The 23,000-nt window shown below is 38.8% G+C and overlaps 1 protein-coding gene across 7 annotated transcripts in view; it reads right to left on the bottom strand.

Moving 5' to 3' along the window:
• Window positions 1-23,000, bottom strand: part of anks1b (ankyrin repeat and sterile alpha motif domain containing 1B) — a 282,958-nt gene that overhangs the window by 74,680 nt on the left and 185,278 nt on the right. For all 7 annotated transcript variants that reach the window (XM_026146084.1, XM_026146081.1, XM_026146083.1 and 4 more), the window contains one exon: window positions 14,938-15,124. In XM_026146084.1, the coding sequence (XP_026001869.1) occupies window positions 14,938-15,124 (187 nt within the window). The remainder of the gene's footprint in view (window positions 1-14,937; window positions 15,125-23,000) is intronic.

The raw sequence follows: 23,000 nt of genomic DNA, 5'->3' as shown, positions 1-23,000 counted from the left end.
CGGACTTATGATGATGAAAGCAAATGATTTGATGCCATTGATTTAAGAAAATGTTAAAGCAACATGGGATTCAGTGGGTTACATGTGAGAGCTAGATAAATGTTTCCTTCAATGGTTGTTGGAAATGTCAGAATCATTAGCTAAGGTCCCGCAAGTACACTTAACAAGAAACAGAAAGGTTTCAGTTGTACTCTTCCAGCTTTACACCAAATGTTTAAGAACCTGGGGATTCAAAACCACACAAGGGATTACAAAGGAAAAATGACCTACAGTGTTTGCTTTTAACTCCTACTTGTGTCACACGATTGAACATAGCATAACATAATGACTAATCTCCTGATAGGTCCCATACTATAGGATGACTCTTGACTCTCGGAAAAAAAACTCAGAAAGGTTACATTGTGGTTTTTAAAATATGACTACAATTTGCTCGAGAAAAGGTCTGTTGTTGAAAATATTCACCAGTGTTATTTGTGGATTTATTGAGATGGAACATCTCTCGATTATGTTTCAATTAGCTTCTGGTCCTCGTTCTCTAATGCACCTGTCCTTCAAACTCAACTCAGCCTGATTCACTATCCTACAGAGCTAATATCATCCTATATGTATTTACAGTGCTTTACAATTTTGTTTAGACAACCTGTCCTTAAAAAAAGGCAAAAAAAATTGTAGAAATCTGTCAAAAACTTGTTTAAATTAAAAATTATATTGTTATTTATTAGGCAAATAGCAGACTGAATTCACATTTTTATGTCAAAATAAAAATGGCACACTGGTCCTCACTTCAAATAAGAAATTAATCAGGCATATCATTCTCCACAAAAATATTCTTATCTTCAAGAATACAATAAATAACTGTAATTGGGCATCTTAATTAAATAATAATAATAATGCTAATAATGATGATAAATTCACAGATTAAAAACAATAATTATATTTTAGCATTTATATTATAATTTCAATTAAAGAGCTGGGAAATTACACAAGCATAAGAAAGATTTTGGTAATTACCAATGCTGTTCGTTTAGGCCAGCTGTGGGATAGACCTCACACTGGGTGCTGGTCTAAGAAATGTGTTAAGCACTGTATATAGTCATTATAAATGCATTATACACTTGCATTTTAAATGGATTATGGCAAAAATAACTTGGCTTACCAAATTAACAGATACTTAGAATTCACTGTTACACATATTGATATAAAATGTATTCATTTACTTCCAAAGATACGTACTCATTAATATAAAAGAATAGGAAACTCATTTAGACACTTATTTAGAGATATGCATGTGACACTTGGACACAAGGTAGAAAGCACCCAGTAACACCACTCTACTGTGGTTATCTTGGATTTAAGCAAATTTAGTGTTTGTAGCTCCTTACATGGCTTATTCCACATAATACATCACACAAAATCATGAGGCTGATAATCACCTTTATCTTCATCGTATTTAACTATTTTAGTTCACCATACATGGCTAATTGGTTTTAAACCACACCCCATTATGTTCGGCTGGACATTTCTTGTTCTCAGTGGAGATTACACCTTTACTGCATTTTTTGTTTGTGTCAGATTGACCAAATCTGAATCCCAAATTCTGTAACGGGCTTGTCACCATCATTTCCTGCACTTTATTATAGCTGGCTGTTCTGATGTGAGTATTATTATTACACTGAACACAACAGTATTTATGATTTCCAGCCTAAGCCTCCGTGGTGCAGGGTCTCTGAATTCCACCAAACTCCTAAATTATCACGCTATCACGTTGTCTGTAAAAATTAAAATCATCACTATGTTTTCACAGCTTGTGAAAGATGATGCCTGCTGCCCAGAAAATTAAAGCGCCTCCACGATCCTAATCAACAAATTAGTTTTTAGGTTAGGTGGTCGCCAATTTGGTACCTTAGGTGAATTTCAGTCTATTACACATACTAAAAAGACTGGAAACTACCGAGAGATTGTCATGGACAAGTGTGTGTGTGTGCATTTGTGAGGTTTCTAACAAACACGAATGTCAAGTTAATATTAGACTGTATTTTCAATATCCTCTTTATTTCTCATACACACCCAAAAGCAAGCGAGCAAAACAATAAGAAGACAATGAATGGCAAACAGTTCTTATCTGAGTTATGGGTTAAGGGGCATTTTCCTTATCTTCATCTTTTCATGCTGAAAGTTGGCCTCGGGTTTGTGACACTAGAGCTAGCGCCACACTAACAGGTGCAAACAGGTCAGGCTAAACTCTGCCCCGTGGGTAGCGGAGAAGCGATAGGGATTCCCTGCTGAGAGCGTTACTTCATTACTGAGAGCCTGTACGTATCTAAACCCAGCCTTAAGGCAGAGAGGGGCCAGTCTGGAGATATTGAATTCACACTTTCACTCGTAACTCAAATATGCAGAGGGGTTGTTTTTTTTTGCCACAGTGACTGTCTTTTGTCTGCTAAAACCCATTTTTTCAGGTCTTCTCAAGTTGAGAATGATGGCAGTCACTGAAATTTCATTCATTCAGCTTATGTGAGACAGGAGAGGATGGTGACAGTTAAATGACTAATACGAGATCAGCAGTGATTAGAAATTTAGATTTTATATATACGTGCTATCCAAAAATCACATAAATGCTTAACAGCTTTAGAGATTTTCAGAATACAAAAGGAAACTTCGCAAATTAAAATGTAGTCACCGATCATCTTAGTGTTTATATAAAGAGATCCAATGGTCACAAACTCACAAAAGGTACCGATTTTTCAAGTCAAGCTTTCTTTACCACCCTTCAAAGTCAGCACATTTCCAGGAAGTCTAAATGCTGCCTTTCTTTCAAATGCTACAGGACTCTTTAGTAGGTACAACTTACTAATATCAGGCTGGAAAGCCTTCAGAACTGCCTTAATGCTTCATTCTATAGATTTAGCAAAGTGTGGGAAGCAGCACACCCATGATGAGAATCTCCTGTTAAACTACATACAAAAGTGTGTTGTTGGATTGAGATCTGGTGCCTGTGGAGGCCATTTAAATACTAATGTTTCTGAACTCACTGTCATGTTCAAGGAAGCAGGATCTGGACTTTCTGACATGGTGCATTGTGGCCATAAAGGGATGGAAATGGTTAGCAGCAACACTCGGGTCCAAGGTCTTCCAAAAAAAAAAAAAAAAAAAAAAAAATCCCCCCACATCACCAGTTAATACAAGGCATGACAGATCCATGATCTCATGTTGTTTACGCCATTACGCCATTATTCTGAGCCTAATATTGAAATTTGCAGCAAACATTGAGGCTCATGGCGAGACTGGCAACATTTTCCTGGTCTTGGTGTCCAATTTTGGTGAGCCTGTGTAAATCATAGCCTCCTGTTCTGACAGGAGTGGCACCCAGTGTGGTCTGTTGTTTGGTCATTCTCCTCTGACTTCTTTCATCAAAAAGAGAGACCATGCCAACACTGGCCATGAAATAACAGCATTTTAAAAAGCTATAAATTACAAACTGTCAGTGAATAATGCCCCATTTGTGGACATAAATCACCAACCGACAGTTTTATGCTTTGCACTCTGCTTCACTTCATTTTAACTTGCTTTTTATTTTTGCTGATACTTAGTTACCAAAACTTTGGTAAGTTTAGGAACAGACTGCAGCTTGAATAATAATCTGCCCCTTCACAACCCTCCACACTGAGAGATTGCCCAGTGAATGTGACGCCAAGGGAACTTTAACAAGGGTCCAAATGTTCAAAGCTGGGAGTGAGAGAACCACATCACTACTGACTAAACCCAGTGTGTCACAGGACAGACGCCAAAAGTGACTTTCTACATAACTTTCCTTCAGCACCTATGACGAAATAGTGTCTGAGACTGTGATTAGAGGGTGTGAAAAAACACATATATGAAATGTAACTCCCTGTTACCCATTTCTAAAGAATTGTGCTGCTTTTTCTTTATCTTTATATATGTCTTATAATGCTGCAATAACTGTAGCATGCCAAAAAAACCCAAAGCACTGCAGACCAGATACAACTTCTCCATAAAGCTTCTCTTAAGGCGAGTTTCTCTGTGCATCTCTCTAAATTCTGCTACCTTCTGTCGAGCTATTTTGAATATTGTCTGGGTATCAGCGTGAGCCTCTTTTGTGTTCAGAGCTTCCAAACATGACTCATCATCACCTCAGGTCCTTCTATTCAAAACCCAACCACAAAGTAGTGACAGAGATTTAAGCCCGAATACAAAGAGAAGAAGGCACAGAAGAGGAGTTACATAGCAATGAGGTGTTTTAATAATGTTCATGCACATTGTTGATTTCAGTTTGCATGGATTTTCAAGAGGCTTGTTACTGAAAAGACTCAATGAGAACTAAAAAAAATAAAGAAACAAATAAAAATCACACAGCCAATGCGAGAGTCTGCAGTCACAGTGTCTCTATTAGCCAGATGAGATTTATGAGTCATCCGTGATAAGAAGTAACCCTAACTCTAAGTTATGCATAAAATTTTGTGTTAGTTTTGTGTGCCAGACAAAAAGTGAGGAGATCACAGACTCCTTAATATTCATCCCTAGTATCATGACTCCAAGGAGAGCTATTGACTGATCTTGTAATACACTTCCATCTCAATAACTACTTTTTATATTTGAGTATTTCCTGTTATGTTTCTTGTATTTTTGGGGGACAAAACTCATTCTTATGAAGAAAAAAAAAAACAAACTGTCAATATATCGGCTGATATTCTTTGACACAGGGTTGACACAGCTTCAGAGTTATGCAGCGGTGTGTTTGCCCACTTCCTGATTTCCTATTTTTTTGTATTTTTGTCACATTTAACTGTAACTCCTGAGAAGGTTCACCACAACACATTACAGTTTTGTTGAAGGGGGGGGGGGGGGGGGGGGAATGAAAGGCTCAGCGTTTATTAACTTTCCATCAATATTTTTCAAAAACTAGTTAAAACCTTATTGTGAAGGCTTTGACTCACTCAACAACACCATCTGCCCAGATGTGATCCTACACTATAATACGTTGCCACATGTGTTGCAGTCAATGCAGCCATTTTTGCAAACAATGAAGCTGCTCAGCTGGAATAACAGCTAGCATGTTAGGAGACATTTTCCAAATTACCCACTGTATATTTTGCTGTTTTATTTATGTTTATCATGTTTTAGGTAAAAAGAAGGTTTTATCTTGGTGAATATGAGTACATATGCTGATACATAGGGTTGTGCGATATGACCAAAATCTCATATCCCGATATAAGAATTCTATCGTCCGATAACGATATAAATCACAAAATGTAACATTTTCTGTAAATTCTGTGAATCTCGGGCAGCTCGACTTGCGTGAAGTATTTCCAGCTGCGCTTCATGTAGCTGGAGTCAAGTGTTTTAACCGATGCATGAAACTATACATTTTTAGACATAGGTTGTAACGGCCGCCGTTTTCTTTGTGAGTATTTATTACACAGGGTGCTGCGGGGAAAAGCCTGTTCCAACGTTTGAGTGTAAGGTTTATTTTTTTAGCACCTGGCGGCTCTTTTTTACTTCTCATCTGTAAATAATCTGCTCTTTCATGTGATTCAGTTTATTTTGAAAAGTCTCAACAGGATCTTGAGCTTTATTGTGAAAGGTTTATGTGGAACATAAACAAGCGGACAGGCGATGGTGTTACCGTCGTTGTTGCTAACCACAACGCATAAAAACAGGCGCTTGTCCATCGGTAGTGTGGTTATATTAAATATAAGAGAAATAGAGAACTTTAAGAAATTAATGTAGCCACTACAGTGACCATCAAAATAATGAAAAAATATTGCCGTAAACAGTTTATTTTGCGAGACCAAGAAACAAAACGATAGACGTTTTTATATCGTCATCCGATATATATCGTTATATTGAACAGCCCTACTGATACATATGTAGCTGCAATAGGCTGAGATGGGTTAATATTATTAAAATCCCCTTCGAACACACAAAATCCACATTTGTCCTGAACCTGTTTGGTAGCAAAACTGCCTAAGGCAAAAAATAAATTAAAAGACGGAGAGTGAATGTGTGATCAAAACTATCCACCTCATTAATGAAACTGAGCAGTTAATTAGTGCTGCACCCTTAGGGCGGTACACTCTACTACCAAGACTGTCCAAAAACTCACATATGATCCCACTCTGTGTCAAACAGTCTGTTGACATAGCTCTAATAATTTCTACTCAGACCATGAGTACAAAATAAAAAGGATTGCTGCACTGCAAGGCTTTGCACTGGATTGCATCAGTGCACCTTATGAACTTTAGTGTAAAACTGCATGTATGGCATAAAACCAAATCACGCACTTATTAAAAAAAAAACTTTACACACACAAGACAGAAGCAATACAGCTCAAACTGCATAACTGCTAAACGCTCTTTCATCTCTTTCTTCCTCTACCTTTCAAATTTGACTGAACAGCTTTTATCTTTGATTGATCCTCTTTCAAACCTGATTGAAAAAGTAACAAGAGGAGCACTATAATTTCACCACTTCTGCCACACAACAGGGGACACATTCAGCACATTAAACCTGGCCAGAACCGCAGGGGAAAACTTGCATGATGTGTCTCTGCTTCTGTTTATCTCAGGTCTTGATTAAAATATTAATGAGATGTCAAGAACCTCTTTCTTCTTATTGAGGTTACGTCAGAAGAGATGCAATAAAAGACAACTCTTTCAAATGTGTGTTGACAAAGGAAGGTGAGGAGAAAGCTAAGGTAACTAAGGTGTGTGTGTGTGTCCATGAGTATCAAATTAATGCTCCAAACAAAGGCTTTGCTGACCGTGACGATGACTTAATAATTACACGCAGCAGGCCGACAGACCTGCATCTGTGCAGAAGAATGTCCTTATACAGGGAACAAGTGGAGTGTGTGATAGTTCACAACAAAGGACTGAATCAAGCAGTGGAAGTCTAATGAACTTAAGTCTTTCAAGTAAACACACAGCAAGAGCAGCACTCGCACACTGAGTAGTTGATCGCTTTGCCATTTACGGCTCATTAACTGATGGAGATCATCGATTACTCAGCCGCTTTGTGTGTCAGCTGCATTATGAGGAGAATATGAAGTTTTTAGGCAGGATTTTTTTTTTCATTTTTATAACACACCAAAGAAAATGTAATTCTTTATACTAAATCGGGGCGGCTTCACCTATCTCAGAGAATCCTTTTACAAACTAACCTCAGTTTATTAAGATAAGGTCATGAAGACAGAGTGATGAAAAGAAAAAACCCTTTACAGATAATCTAGCAGCTGCATAACAGATCTGCTCTTTGGGTAATTTACCATCTGTCTTAACATGAAACATGGTTCAATTTTCTATTTACTTTTTATAAATGGAACAGAAGAAGCTACGAATGCGGTATATTGACTCTTGCTCCAGTTTCTTCAAAAGCTTCATCGAACGCATATCTTATGTTTGCCAAAACTTTGCTGTAAACCAAGCATTTCAACTGCATTGTGCATCATTTCTAAATAGGAATAAAATAGAATAAATAGGAACAAATAGGAATAAAAAGCAGAGGTATGCCAAATTACACAAAAACTGGACTGAAAATCAGAGGTAACATGTCATATGGAGTGAAGAATGAGTGAGTGTCTACAGCCATCTTTAAAACACAGTGGAGGCTCTGTCATGGCTTCAGGCTACATTCACCCAGTGCTGTTAGGGGATCTTGTCAAAACCGATTAAATTATGAAGTGCTGTCAGATTTTGATCCACCATGGAAAGTGTCTGATGGGCAACTACTTTGTTTTTCACCATAAATATGATCCAGAAAATCCTACTGAGGTATGTTTTACACAGAGCCAAAGCAGTAAAACATACCTCAGTAGGATTACACACCATCAAACACTATCATTGATGGACTGGCCTCACAGAGCCCGAACTTCAGCATCACTTAAGCAGCGTAGGATCATCTCGACAAACAACAAAACAAAGAATAAAAGTAGTCAGACTGAATATTGACTTACCAGCAGGTTAACCTACAGAAAGACTATCTTCCCCCAGAGTGATCTTTCCTTTAGACTATAATACTATATATAATATAATATAATATACTATAATTCGGTATATATTTGCACCTTTTCAATACATTGCTGCACCTATTTCCCATTTTCTTAGCAAAATGCACAGAAATAACTAAAATAAATTATAGCATCAAGGACTAAACTGAGTGTTTAGCTGAAGTCGTACTTTGCCCTGTTTTGGTTTACACCACGTCCCGAGCAAAAAATCTGAGGGAAACAGCAAGATAAGGTCTTTGTGGGTTAATCACTTTTAGTGATCCCTTTTAACTCTACATGAATCACCTGACCTAGCGTTGGTAGGTCAGGTGATTACTGCTGCTTTTAATGTAATGACAAACTTCTGCAAGAGACAAAAAACAACTGCCATTTAAATTACATGGAAAATAACAAAATAAGGAGTGCATAAAAAGCTGAACAGCTCTCAGAGGAATAAATAGAGACCTGAAGATTTATGCCTGTTTGCTGCTGACTTGTCGCAGGGGGCACTGCATAATTCATTAAGGACAACTGCGTCGACAGTTCCACTGACTTTGCTTAATACTGAATTAGACTTGTTGGTCTGCGCTGGAGGAATATCCTCTCAAAGCAGTGTCCAGCACTACATAAACTTTAGTTATGTAGTGTAACAGCAGCACCAGGGATGGATCGGGTTATAAATAGGAATCCTTATAGTCCAACTGCCCACGCAGGTTGCTGACACCTGCATACTTTGCTTCGGGTTGAAGGAAAGTACACAGTGTTGAAGGGAGGAATGAAAGGAATAATCAGAGGACAGACAGATGTGTAGCAGGAGGAAGGAAAGACCTTTTATGGAATGCCAGGAAAAACGTGTTCCCTTCACTTTCTTGTCCTAATTTCTCAAACCAGCCCCCTGAAATCTCACATTTCATTCTTTCTATTTGCCTGAATTTTGTTCATCACCAGGCTCCCCCACCCCCTCTGCAACATTAGACGCTCATTCTCTCTCACCCACTCTTTTTCACTGGCATCCTCTGAATTCTGTGACTTTTTGCCTTCTGTACCCACATACATATATACTCCTTTCTCTCATTTTCTCTCTCTCGCTGTCTCTCTTTCTCTCTGTAAGCCACTTGTTACCATGGCAACCCCACAATAGGCCTTATAAAGCTAATAAGTAGAGAGAGCAGGCGGGATGAGCAGCGTAGCAGAAGAAGACGGAGGAGGGAAAAAAAATAGAGGAAAAAAAATGAAATAGAAAAATAAATGGGTGCCAATCTATTCCTGGTATTGGAACTTCAAGCAAGGAGAGTGAGGGAGACACACATCCAGAGAAAGAGTGGAACAAATAGAGGTATACATATTTAGAAGGCATTACTGGCAGCATCTATAAAGTGCTGTAGGACTTATATAATAGGTTTTCATAAGCAGGGTGATAAGGCATTACACATCCATTATAAGAAGACAATCCCTCCCCCAGAATGTAAAATTTTAGTATGTCTGCATCAGCAGCCAGTTTTTATAACAAGATTTTTTTCTATATGCTCTAAAGGTTAAAATAGTAATGTGATGCTTCCTCCTGAAAAATAGAGATAAAATGGATTTATTGATTCATGTTTTTAATCTATAGCCAAAGACTAAGTTCCAAGGACTTAATCAAGAAAAGTAAATTTAATCAAGTCTTTAAGTAAAAGAGCTTGAAATTTTAGAAACATTTTTTTACTTGTTTTCTGGAGAACAGAGTTAAAAGTTGTCACACCCATCAAGAAATGATATGACACATCAATCCTGTAAAAAGAATTAGAGGTTAACGGGATAATGTATCAGCTATTAACAGAGCCAAGCTAGTGAGTCTCTAATATATATACTCTGTCTTTAACATGGACTGTAAATAAAAGATGTATCCGGCCACCATGAAGTCCTGCACTTAACAAGGTCCATCCATAGACTGCATAATACTGGATAAATAGAGTTATGATAATCATATCAATAAGGTCATCAGAACGGCTTTTTGTCACACTCGACTTGCTGGACTATCCAAACCATCAATAGTACAACTTTGACAACAGCAGTCAAAGTCCTTACATGGAAATTTGAACATATTACCCCAGTGTTAAAGTCATTTCTCCTATTTCAACACATAATTACCTTTAAAATGCTTCTATTAGTTCATAACGCTCTCAATAGTTTGGCTCACTATTACATCTCCGACTGGTTCAGTGTCTATAACCCAATTAGACCTCTCAGGTCACCAGGTGCAAATCTTGTGACTATTAGATCCAAGTGTGCTGAGTGTTTCAGTTACTGTGGTCCTTTTCTTTGGAATACATTCTCTGCAGACGTCAGGTCAGTCACAACTGTGTCTTCATTCAGAAAGAAACTTTCTTTTTGGGAAAGTCTTTCTGTTCTCACAGGTTTAAGCTACATCCACGCTGGGAACCATTTGCTCATTGCATATCGCATTAAAGCTGACAGTTCGTTGCTTGCAGATATTCCACGCTCCAGCTGCCTAGGTGACCATCTAATGTATTTATGTATTTCCTACCAGGTCACGTATCAATCAACAGTAATCTTTACTCTCACTGGTAGTTGCTTCAGTTGCCCGCCTGGAAGTTGAGAAAACTTTATCTCAGGTCCGATGCAAGTTTATAAGAACTGACTCGTTTTTGGAACCAGCACCAAGTGGTCACTCAAGGAACTTCAGCCTTTAGGTACTTAGGCAATAGGCAATAGTAGTAGTTACAGTCTACAAATAAGGACATGAGTGGTATCAGTCTACTCGTGCCTATTCTCCAGGAGAGTGAAAAAGTATGTTTTCTAAAATGAAAATAAAAATGTATTAAAAAGTTTGAACAGCTCATGATTAAAATGTTACAGATACATGATTAGCCACTTAGCTTACTCCTTTTTGAATATGGTAAATTCTTAAGATTGTTTACAATTAGAGTAAGTTAGCCAATCATGACTGTAAATAACCTGGAATGTAATTTAACTGATTGTTTGTCACTCTGTTCATCTTTCAATATTTATGAACAGAGCAAATATCTTACATAGTACAGTATATGTTATTGCATTCATTCAACCAATAATTGGATGCATAATTATTAAGTACAGGATCAATGCATTGATCCAATGCACTGAGAAGTGGGATGCCTTTTAGGCAACAGTGTCCAAAAGACACTTTAAGTGGTTGTGCATTCTAAATGAGCCACTGATAACCTATTTAAGCACGAGAACCTTCTTGCAAGCCATTAAATTTTTATGTATCCACTCAGCAATTCAACTATGAACACTATCCATGCCCGATATATTTACATAGTGTCAGGCAATGTTTTCAAAAGTCAAAAAGAAGAGATTTTCGAGACTGTGATCAATAATTGCTCCTCAGTTTCTGTCCTCAGAAGTCATCCACCAGATATCAGTGACAGGCCAAGGCTCATTATGTAGCTTTAAGAGGGAAATAACACAGTCTTGTAACATAAATACCACCGCAATGCTTCAATAGGAATACTAGATGAAGATGTCTCATTCAGTTTTACGCCTGTGTGCATGAGTGTGTGCGCGCGTGCGCGAGTGTGTCTGTGTGCATGCACCTGTGGATTGATAATGAATGTGTTTTTCCCCTGCTGAGGCTCTACTCAGATCAAAGTCTAGCAGGGTCTCTGAACTGCTCCCGGATGAAACACACAGACAAAGACACACACACTTCGAATATGTCTCCTGCCTGGACAGCTTCCCTTGCTTTGCCTCTTTTGTTGGAAGCCCGATAGCTGCGGGTGTGAGGGACAGTTGGACTGAAAGCCAGGTGAGAGAAGGAAGTATTACCACGTCACAAGCTAACCATCGCCAAGGCCACCACTTTTCCATGACAACAGGGATTTTATCACTATGGTAACACAAACGAGGTTCTAGGAAATGACACCAAGGAAACGAAGGTCAGAAATAAATATCTCATAATACAGAAATACTTAAATTAAATATTGAAAATTAAATATTACATTGTGCCGACATAAACGTACAAAAATTATTTTTTAATAAAAAGGGGGATTTACTGTAGGACTTGGTATTTCAAGCAAAAATAATATTCAGTGTTGACTTAGAACTATTCACTCACCCACTTCTAATCTCCAGTGGTGGTGCATATTTCTGGTACATCGGTCATGCTAGCTTTACCTGGTGACGTTTGAGCGGAGCCTCATTTTTCTTTATTTCTCAGAACATTTTGACAGCTGTAATAGTCTTCCACTTTTGACTTTTCTCCTGTTTGCTAACTACCATCAAACCTTAAAGTGCCATTTTTACATTATAGCCACCTTATACATACACACATAAAACCAGGAGTAGAAATCGTCGCATGAACAACTTGATTTTTTATAATTTAAGGAATATTCAAAAATATTCCCTAATTTACACAGAGACATACATGGTAATGGAAAGTCCATGATGTTAAAAATGTGTCAAACTCATAAATATGCAGTCACAATTTTTTAAAAAGGGGCACATGAATAGTAAACATGCTTGCATCAATTAGCATTTATGCTACTTTTTTATTTTGTGAGCTTAAATAAATGCAGTGAAATGTGCACGTGTGCAGATTTAAGACTCAGATGCACTGATTACGGGACTCTTATATGAACACCTCATTCATTACTCCGAATATTCCTTTTGGAGAAGAAACTTTGAAACTCAGCGGGGGAGAGCATCTAATGATGAAACAGTGTTTCATCTGGTGTGACAGTAAAAGCGACTCCCCACTGGACTAACAGAGAATTTTTTGCTGATGTCTCAGAGCCTAGTTTTTAAGATAGCCAGCAAGCTTGCATCCTGATTTGCATCAAAGCTGAACAGATGTGCAATTCATCTGCTATATTGTTACCCTAAAATCTTGCTTTTTAAAGGCCAGACTAAAAAGAATATATTTAACATGATTTATTCAGTAGTAATAGTTTAATCTCTAACATTAATCTGTTCGTTACATCCCCACAAGCATTTAAAATGGTGAATATATCAGGCTAAATACATTCATTTTCACTGGCTTGCCATGATTAGTGGAGTTCTCTGCAAAAGCAAAGAAGATTTTTGGTGAATATTTAATAGTAAGTTTAAAAAAATGTTAACAACTGCAAAGCATTGATGCATTTAGCTTTAAGGGAAAAGACAGAGGAAAGTCTGAAGTTTGTAGTCTCCAGATCACCTGGCTGATTGGTTGCTCACATGCTTTCATCTGACTAAATTCTCACTGTTTGGAAAATTACCGGTGTTTCATTAATGAGGAGAAAATCACGAGTCCTCTGGGAATCCATTATAATCCATTATTTTTGCCAGTGAGAGGAACACGCTGCTTGTGGAAAATGGGAGTTTTGAAAATGTTGCATTTTCATAACCGTGAACCTGCATTACCCGACAGGTCTAACTAACCGCTGAGCATTCGGTGTCAGAGCCAACCTGCAGTAATTGATGCTGTGTAAAAGTAGCTGGTGTGGCTGTATTCGTCAAAACAAAGTCTAGGGCAGATTATGCAAACACAGTTTAAGAAGTTAAAATGGCATATAATCTAAAAACATCATGCTAATGTGTCTGTGTTGGGATGTGCTGATAACTTTGAATGCAAACAAACCCAAACTGGCATCTTTTAATATGTTTGCACTAATAATATGACTATCCTTTCAGCAATAGCTTGAGTGGCTCCAGCATCTGCAAGTAGTAGCAAATAGAGATATTATTCATTTATTTTGATGAATGAAGTCAGCATTGCCTAACTGAAAGATAAAGTGTTCTCCTGCTGTTGCTAAACTGTCTGCCTGCCTAGTGTAGCCTGGATCATGATCTCTAATTCATCTCAGTCAGAAATGATCCAGCTTTCATGGTGCACTCTGTACACCTTCCAGCTGTTCTCAGACATGTTCTTAGCCTCTAAGGTGCTTGCCACTTGGTTATGGCCACCAGAATAGAATGAGTAGAAATATGATTTCAATTTCCTGGGACCCAGGACAAAGAGATTAGGGTTTTATTTGGTTCCTATGCAGTCAGAGTTTAAGCATCACTTACACCAAGGCAACAGTGACAACATGTAAAAGGAAAACATGAGGAAAAAAAAAAAAAGGTGGGCTTAGCTATGTTATAATGAGCAACCCAAGTGCAAGAAAAATGATGCACCACATGGCGAAACATACAAGCAGTCATTATATTCACTTTCAGATAAAATATGTGCGTTATGCATTATTAGAGTAGATATTTAGTAAGAGAGGAGGTCACCAAGACACCAGCTGGCTTATACACATAAGAAATGTGGCATTTTAAATATTCTGAACAGATTTTACATTCCCTTTCATTTTAGCTCAAACCACATTTCACTCCCTCTCTACAGATGCTTCACTGAGAATAGACCCCTCTGATGATAAAACACCACTAATCCAAAAATAAAGAATAATTCAGGCAACATGTTAGTGAATATCCAAAAAAACCACATTATTCACAACCATGTTATTTTTCATCAAACTGATATGACAGATTTTTTGGTCAGGCAGCAAAGAATGAATAAATCTCTTTAATTATTTTTCTTAATTGACCAAATGATAAATTAGTTAGGAAAGACACTCATAGAACAATAAATAATTAAAACAGCCCTTTAGATGCCACCTTAAACTTGTACACTTCCCCTTTAATTCCAAAGTTACTCAGTCTTAATTTGCATCTATTAAAACAGGAAGAAGTGTTTTAGTAGCTTTGATTGCTGCCATTACATTAATGCAAAGGGTTATATAAATAGCACAGCATTACTCCTTAGAGAAGATATCTGTGTTGCTTCCCCCTCCTTCCCCTCGGGGAAGTGAGATGTCATTACATTCCAGGTAAAAGACTTGTTCTCACTTGAGGCTCAGGCCTTCAATAATGATCATCTTGTTTTGTAACTGGAAAACTGAAGGTAAAGGGCATTTAATGCTTCTTACCTGTGAGCTGACAGTCGTCGTTGGAACCTGCAGAGTCCTCCTGGTTGGGGCTGAGCGGAGGGCTGGCGGGGGGACTGGTGCTGAAGCTGGCGTAGCCGAGGGAAGAGCTCACCTCGCTGGGCTCACAGCTGTGGTTGACCGGCCTTTGGACATCCAAGGATGAAGACAGAGAGGTGCGCTGTTTGGGCTGGGAGAAGAGAAGACGAAGGGTTTGAGAGTCCAAAACTTTTTTGTTTGTTTGAGTGTTTAGTTTTGTTTGGGTTGCTTGAAAAAAGGTTTGCCAGACAGATTTTTTTTTTGCTTCCCGTCTGAATAAAAAACTTAAAATTAACTCTCAGTATGGTTTTGTATGTTGCGATTTCAGTTTCACATTTTCCTAGTAGCAGGGTACTTATTTGTATATCTTTTGATTACTGTGTTATTATGACCTGTTTCTGTTAGATTTATATTGTTGGATTGTCATTTATGCTTAGAAATATCTACTCATATATGCTTAGAGTTTTATAATCAATGTCATGTTGGTAGAGGGTTGATCCTTAATAGTCTGCAAAGACGTTGTGTGCATTCCAGAGTGTTCTGGCATTCACACCCACATCCTGGGAGCATGGGAGAGGTCGTACCTTCGCTTATTGTTTTGTGGTATGATAAACATATCTATATCTGTTTTAGTCTAAGTGCCTTTTATTTAGATGAACTGCTGGGCTTCCAGACCAGCAGGTTTAGGGAAGTTGTTTATAGGGTCACACTCTGACCACACACACACACACACACACACCAGTGTTACGAGGGAGCGGACGAGAGCAACTGGGGTCAAGTGGAAGGAACGTCACTTGGCTCGGGCCTCCCTCGTATACGAGAAATATAAAGAGCTCTGCTTGGTGTTCAATGCTTTTTGCTGTGTAACTGAACTGTCCTGAACATTCCAGCGAATAGGTTTATGCTACAAACTTATCAGTTTCCTGTTTATGAATGAGGTTTTTTAGGTTTTTACTAAGTCAGATCCTACATTACATTATGTTGTGTTGCAGCTTTATGTTGTTCATGACCAGATCGCCACTAAAAGGGAACCATTGCAAGAATTGCAATTGCAAGAATTTACAGCTTTAGAGAAACACAGTTCTCTCTGAACAAACAGCCCCTTTTTGATTTATACCAAAAATAAAATGCAGTTGCCTGCAGCTCAATAAATGTTCCCACTCATCATGAGATGTAAGAAGAGTTATCTGTTTTTCATCACTCGTTTTACCACAGGGACCAGCTAATAACTTTAATTACCAATAAAGCAATTTTCCTTATTTTTGTTTTGATCCTCTCGCCCTTTATTTTCATTTTCCTTTTTATACGAAAGATCCACTTCTGTTGCTGAAGATCTTGTGCTTTCTCATAGTCAAAAGCAAATCCCTTTATTATTTTATTTTATTATTTTCTGGATGAGTTTATGGGTGGTGCAATCACTGCTAGGAAAAGGAGAAATGGATGCAGCAGTTTATTGAAACATGTGGAAACATACATGAAAATACACCATATGAGGCAAAAACACAAAGGCATTGTTTTAAGTCAAGGCATGTATTCCTATTGTTTCAAAAAAAAAATGTGTATAACATAAGATATGGACATCTGTTTTTTTCTCACGTAAAACTGGGATGCAAGATAGCAGATGACAGAGGTAGAACAGGAAAAAGAAGCGAGCCAAAATGGCTGCTTAGAAGACGCAAATGTGAGTGATAAAGTGAGACAGGGGACAAATGAAACTGTAGACTGGCATCTGGTAAACACATCTTACATAATGAGGCATTTGCAGCTCTCAACAACCTGCTGCTAAGCTTCACAAACAACTCAGGCAGTCAAAACCCTGCTGGTGCATGTATATGCAATCACAACTCAAAGGATGTATGCTAAGGGAATCAATAGAGTGAACTCTGAACGCAAAATATCATCCTGAAATATTGAGAGACAGACACACACACGCACAACAGAACAACCTTCGTAAGACCTTCACGGTCTATTTTTTGACTCAAGGTATGAAAACGAAACCTTGAGAGATGGGAAAAGAATATAAAAGGAAATGAAAGCAGGAGGAGGAGAGGACGCTCTTTTCTATGCATGACGCATTCAAATTGGGCTTTGAGATATTCGCCGAACTAAACTGGGATGAAAAACACAAAAGCAGAACAAGAACAGGGGAAAAGGCTGAGTGAGGATGAAAAAATGGAAAAAGTGAAGACACGCCGACTGAAAAGAAAAGCAATTAAGAAATAAAAAGGAAGAAACAAAAGAAACAATGAGTAGAGGTAAACATTTGAAACAGGATAGGGAGGATCAGGCCAAAAAGCAAGCGATCACTGACGAAAGTAAGAGGTACGAGAGTGAAATACAGAACAAAAGAATGGAAAATAGGAAGAGAAGACAATGTACAAAAAAAAGGAAGGACAGTGAAAGAATGATTAATTTAACATAAATTTGAAAGCCTGGATATCTTTCTCTATTCTGGGAAATAAGTGCTGTTGGGTGAGAATACTAACGCTAACCCAAACTCTCATGTCTGTGCAGTATTTATGAAGCTGCAGCCTTTAAGCTAGCTTAGGGGAAAATCTGACAGTTTTTTTCTGCTTGTTTGCATCGATTAGACAAGGTACGCCATGCTGAGTGAGCTTTAAGGGTGCAGGTAGGCTGGGGTAGAGCTGTTTATTCCATTTCTTTAGTAAATTACAATCATTTCCAACTAACTTTACCAATAAAAGAAAGAAATCCACCCCAAAGTACACCGCTACTGAACTTGAAGATCAATTTGGTGCAGTGTGTTTGGTCTTTTAAGTTGAAGAATGAAGAAGAATTTTTGCACACACAGAGAGAAAATGACATCCAGCTAAGAGTGAACACTTCAGGATACACCACTGCTCAAGTCCAAGCTAAAAGAACCAAATATGGCACAGAGTTCTTTTTTTTTTTTTTTTTTTGTGGAAAGTCAGTCACCAGGGAGTTACACGGCAGCAGCAGCAGAAACCAACAGAGTCTAAGGATGTTTAAAGGACCAATGCATCAACCAGACAAGATCACAACAACCCAGAAAGGGTACAGGGAGTAAAGACGGTGATGTATGAGCCCAACAGGGAAACACACTGACTGAGCAAGGGGAGGGACATTACAAGAACTAGCTGTCAAAGCCACGTATTCTCTTCATTAGTCTTTCCATTTGTCTTTGGTCGTGTAACAGAAGCAATTCTACACAAACCGACAACTTAGGCGTTGTTATCAGGTCTCTGCGATCTAAAGCGTACATAATCTGTGGAAAATAAAGACACTGCTACAAGCCATGTGTGACATGACTCAAAACGTGTTACTGGAAGCTTAACAACAGAACACCGAGGGCTCAAAATGAGATTAAGCAATCGTGAACACAGAATGAGTGAACTCCTTCAAATGTGACACCGTGGTATTTTAAAGTGGCAATCTGAGCCTTTGTGTGTCTCCGTCTTCAGGGAGTTTAATGGGTACATCAACTGCTCCTAAAGCATCCCTCTCTTACTGTACTTATCGGCAGCTCATCTATGTGCATTTGTCTTCCTCTTCTTTCAAACTATTAAATGTGTCTGTTCTCTAGACTTGTGCTTGTTAAGAGCCTGCACACGCACACTCATTAATGCATATAAGAAAAAAAAACATGCACATGTGCCATAGCTCTGGCTGAGGCTTAGCGTTAACAATGCAAACAGGCAGCGGGCTAATGAACATGTCGTGCCCGATTGGAAGGGGATTAATGAGCATAGACACACGGGAACACACACACACACACACACACACACACACACACACACACACACACACACACACACACACACACACACACACACACACACACACACACACACACACACCATGCATGACTAAACATTAGAAGAAACCATTTTCCTTCCTTTAACAACATAGCAAAGGGGGGGAAAGGTCATTTAACAAACTACGTGTGTTGAAATCCTAATAATTGACACTTTTGCAACCCAGCATTTGTGCGGTAATTAATCAATAACATGAGAATCTGATCTCATGATTAGAAGGTAGAAATATCACCACTTCTGATGAATGAAACTCCCCACAGAAATATTTACTATGCTTCTGAGGGAAGCAATGCAAAAAAACCAAACATAATATATGTCAAATACACCAAAGAATGAGGCTTATTTGTCTCTAAATGTTGCTTTTGTTAGTGTAACGTGAGCAGTAGACTCAAAGTTAATTATGGTTAGATTTTAATTGATATTTTCAGTTGCTACAGCAGCTCGTCCTCTGTTAACATTAGCTTAGAGGTAATGATCCCAAATGCGGAGCATTGCAAATAGCATATGTCTGTCTTTTATTTCAGCTGCCACACACGTCCACAGAAAGATGTGAGCGTACAAACAAGAAGGCAAAATGTTCAAAAGAGCCGAGCTGACGATGCTTCTGCTTCCAGAGGGCAGTGAAGAACAAGAGAATAGAAAAGATAAAGGAGTAAACATCTAAAACCTCCTTTTCCCCCCAATTCCAAAACAAACTCTTAACTGCAACTCTTACAAGTAGCATTCCGCTGCTCATCTCTGGATTTTGTACACTTTCTTTTGATGCATGCTGTTTTTGCCCCACTCAGCTATATGGCTCTGTTTTCTTGTGTGTTTCTTGTAATGATCAAACTTCTTTTTCATTATTTGCCTTAAGAAATATGTCATATGTCAGCCAATACCTTTTGATTAGCCACAAAGCAAGAAAGCATGAGATTAGCCTTGTCTCATGCTTTCTTGCTTTGTGGTAGATCTTTGTTCTGTCTTCACTGAGATATTTGAATGCTAATCAATAAAAAATAAAATAAAATAAAATCATGTACTGAATTTAAAAAGCTGCATTCAGTGCATGACATATTTCTTTTTTTTTTTTTTTTTTTTTTTTTTTGCCTGTCCCGTTTGGCTCTTTTGCCATCAGAATTGTTGTCTAAAGGCAAAGAAAGATGCCCAACGGATTTACTTTACCAAACTGACCATCCCAGCCTTGCCGTAATGGTCCATTTGATTCACCTTTTATTGTTTATTTTATTTTCACTTACTGAATACGGGACAGACTTGACTGGGGGAAAGAAGGGGAGAAAGAAAGAGGGAAAGAGAAACAGCTGAGAAGAGGGACGGGGGAGAAGGGCAAAAGACAAAAACCAACAGAATGGGCAGAGAAAAAAAAATGCATATATCAATCACCTGGATCACCTGCTGAGAAAGAAAAAAGAAAACAAGCAGAAGAGAACAAGAGTAATAGAATAAACAACATCACAATGATATATGGGAATATGACAGTAAATACTAAATATTAAACATTATTGTGCAGCACATAAGATCAACAGAACACAGTATGCTTTGAGGTAGGAGCCAAAAAGGGTGTAGTTTGTGGGTGTGATCACCCGTGTGTACACCTGTGAGCATGGACGCGCTTGTTTTTTGTTTTTTTAAAAGGTTCCTTCATGTAATAATCTGCTAGAGGGTGTGGGGGGGCCACAGCCCCGTCCTCCAGGGCGTGAAGCAGGTGTGGAGGAGATCAAAACTCCAGACATCCAGAGGCCCCCAGAACACAAGAGACCAAGGAAGACCAACAGAGGGGCAGCTGTGCCACTGTCCCAGAAAGAACTGAGGAGAGTCCCAGATGAGGGCTCACTCAGCAGCCGCGGAGCAGAAGCCAGGGGGAGTTGCAGTGACGCGCCCGTGAGCTCCGCCGGCAGCCAGCTGCGCCTGAGTGACCGAGCCCCAGGCCGAGAGGCCGGGGGCACCCCACCTCCGAAGTGGCCCGAGCGAGCCCCAGGCTCCAGGCCCCGATAAGCGGCCGCCAAGGAGTGAGCCGGTGTGTACCTGGACGCCCATCCCTGGACACAAAGAACCACCAACGCACCGATGTCTGAGGGGGTCCGCCACTGGCAGGGGAAGTGGTGGTAGGGGGAGACATATTTCAGCAACGTATACAATTTGAAGGTGACACAATTGCTGGTGCCAGACAAGGCAGTCTGAGTATTTTAGAAACTGCTGATTTCCCATAAAGCTATTTCTAGGGTTTACATAAAATGCATACCTTTACAACCAAACTATGCAAAAGGGCATCTCTGAATCCTCAATATGTTGAACCTTGAAGCAGATGGGCTACAGCAGCAGAAGACCACACTGGGTGACACACCTTTGGTTCAGCTGAGCATTGTTTAAACAATGCAGCCTACCCGAATACTATTCCCAACCATACCCATCCGTTTACGACCAATTGACCAATCTGCTGATGGCAGATAGCATGACAACGCATGCTCATTCAGTTAATTGCTCTACTTTTATTCCTCCATTAAAATACTGTAGATGTTCTCTGAAAAAGTAACACCATGCTAAAGATCTTTTTGTGAAGGGATTGTTCCTTTCTTCCTCTGTGACTCATAAATGTGGACGTAGGAGCACTTACATCTAATATACAAAATCTTTTTCAACATTTGAACTAATTACATGCTCTACGTACTATCTATTTATCTATCTGCTAAACATACTGCTCACCTGGTTGTTAAACATTTTAGTTTGTGGTTTTTAAAATGGGCAAATGTGGATTAAAGGTTTAGTCTATTTTAAAATTAAACCTAATAGCTAATGAAGAAAGTTTTAAATTTCAGGTGATGGCAGGTCCAATTTTCCAATCAATGATTTCCATGTGGAATAAAATATTATTGGAATCTGGCTCTCCTACTCTTTTATCCCGGACCTGTATCCAGTTGAGGTATTATGTGCAGACTATTAACCTTTTAAGGTTATGGTTAGGTCTTAGCATAAACCTAACCATAACCTAATTGTTACCCTCACACTAAAACCACTTTTTGAGCCTCAAAAATGCCTTCAAATTCGTGGGGATGGGCATTTTGTCCCCACAAGTATAGTAAACTTCCAATTTTTGGTCCCCACAAAGATATGTAAACATGATACACACACACAAAATAATCTTCCTAGAATTGTAAGTGTCCTCCCCACCATTCTCTGCTATCGCTTGCCATCCCTTGTGTTTATTTGCTCTATCCCTCAGTCAGATGAAACAGTCTTTTATTTTGTTCCATCATCTAAGATTGTGAGGAATCCAGGAAGTAATTTACCTTCTGTTTGTTACCAAGCACTGAACTTGTTTTCCCACCAAATCTATTGTGACAGATGATTTAAATGTGATGCAGAGGCCAGCAGAGACTAGCAGTCCTCTTGGCTCATAACCAATGATATGTATGAAATGCAGCATTTATTGAAAGCATCCAAATCCCGGTTACAAATCCTTTTAATACAGGCAGAAAACGGCAGGGAAAAGCTGAGATGTGCAACTCCCACTTGAGAGATTTTAGTATTAGCTTGAGTCACTTCTATTAGCAGTGCATGACCCAAGTCTGTCCTCTGGGGCCACCGGCTGGGAAAGAAAATCTCTTTAGCCACAAACACAGAAAGGTCTCCTACTTGTTGCAATAACTTGAAAATGTCCAGGTGGAGTAAGGAAGGGTTGAGAAAAATGAACTGAACAGTATAAACCGAGGGCCCCATTCTCTCCATTTTCTCTCGTCTTTTGTTACACAAACACACGACAATGTGGGCCATATGAAGAGCTGGCACAAACACTTAGATGTATTTATGGAAATATAAAGCAAGTGTTTACTGTAATTACAGACAAATCCGAGCAAACTTCCTGTGAGATTAACTAACAGGAGCAACACTGTTACAGCAGCCGGCAAGTGGCACAAGCAACAACCTCAGCATCTAACTGACTGATGGGAGTGAAAGGATGAATGAGCTCTAAACGCCAATGCGATTCGTAATCAGTCTGTGAGGTGTTGAGTGAAGATTCTAGAGGTTTGTTTTAGTCAAGAAAATGTGATAATTCTAGAAGTTCAAAATAAATCAATAAATATATAGAGAAATAGAGAGAGCATTTAGATCCCACCAGCACAAACGGTGACAACAATTCACAAGCATGTGTTGACTTTGTACAGAATACAAGGTCAGTGTCAGAGCATATATAATGGATGAGCATTCAACTTTGACAGGGGCATTTGGATA

This window comes from Astatotilapia calliptera, chromosome 17, assembly GCF_900246225.1.
Source record: "Astatotilapia calliptera chromosome 17, fAstCal1.2, whole genome shotgun sequence".
Lineage (NCBI taxonomy): Eukaryota > Metazoa > Chordata > Actinopteri > Cichliformes > Cichlidae > Astatotilapia > Astatotilapia calliptera.
The sequence above is the reverse complement of the archived record's forward strand: the minus strand, read 5'-3'. Positions and strand labels throughout refer to the sequence as shown.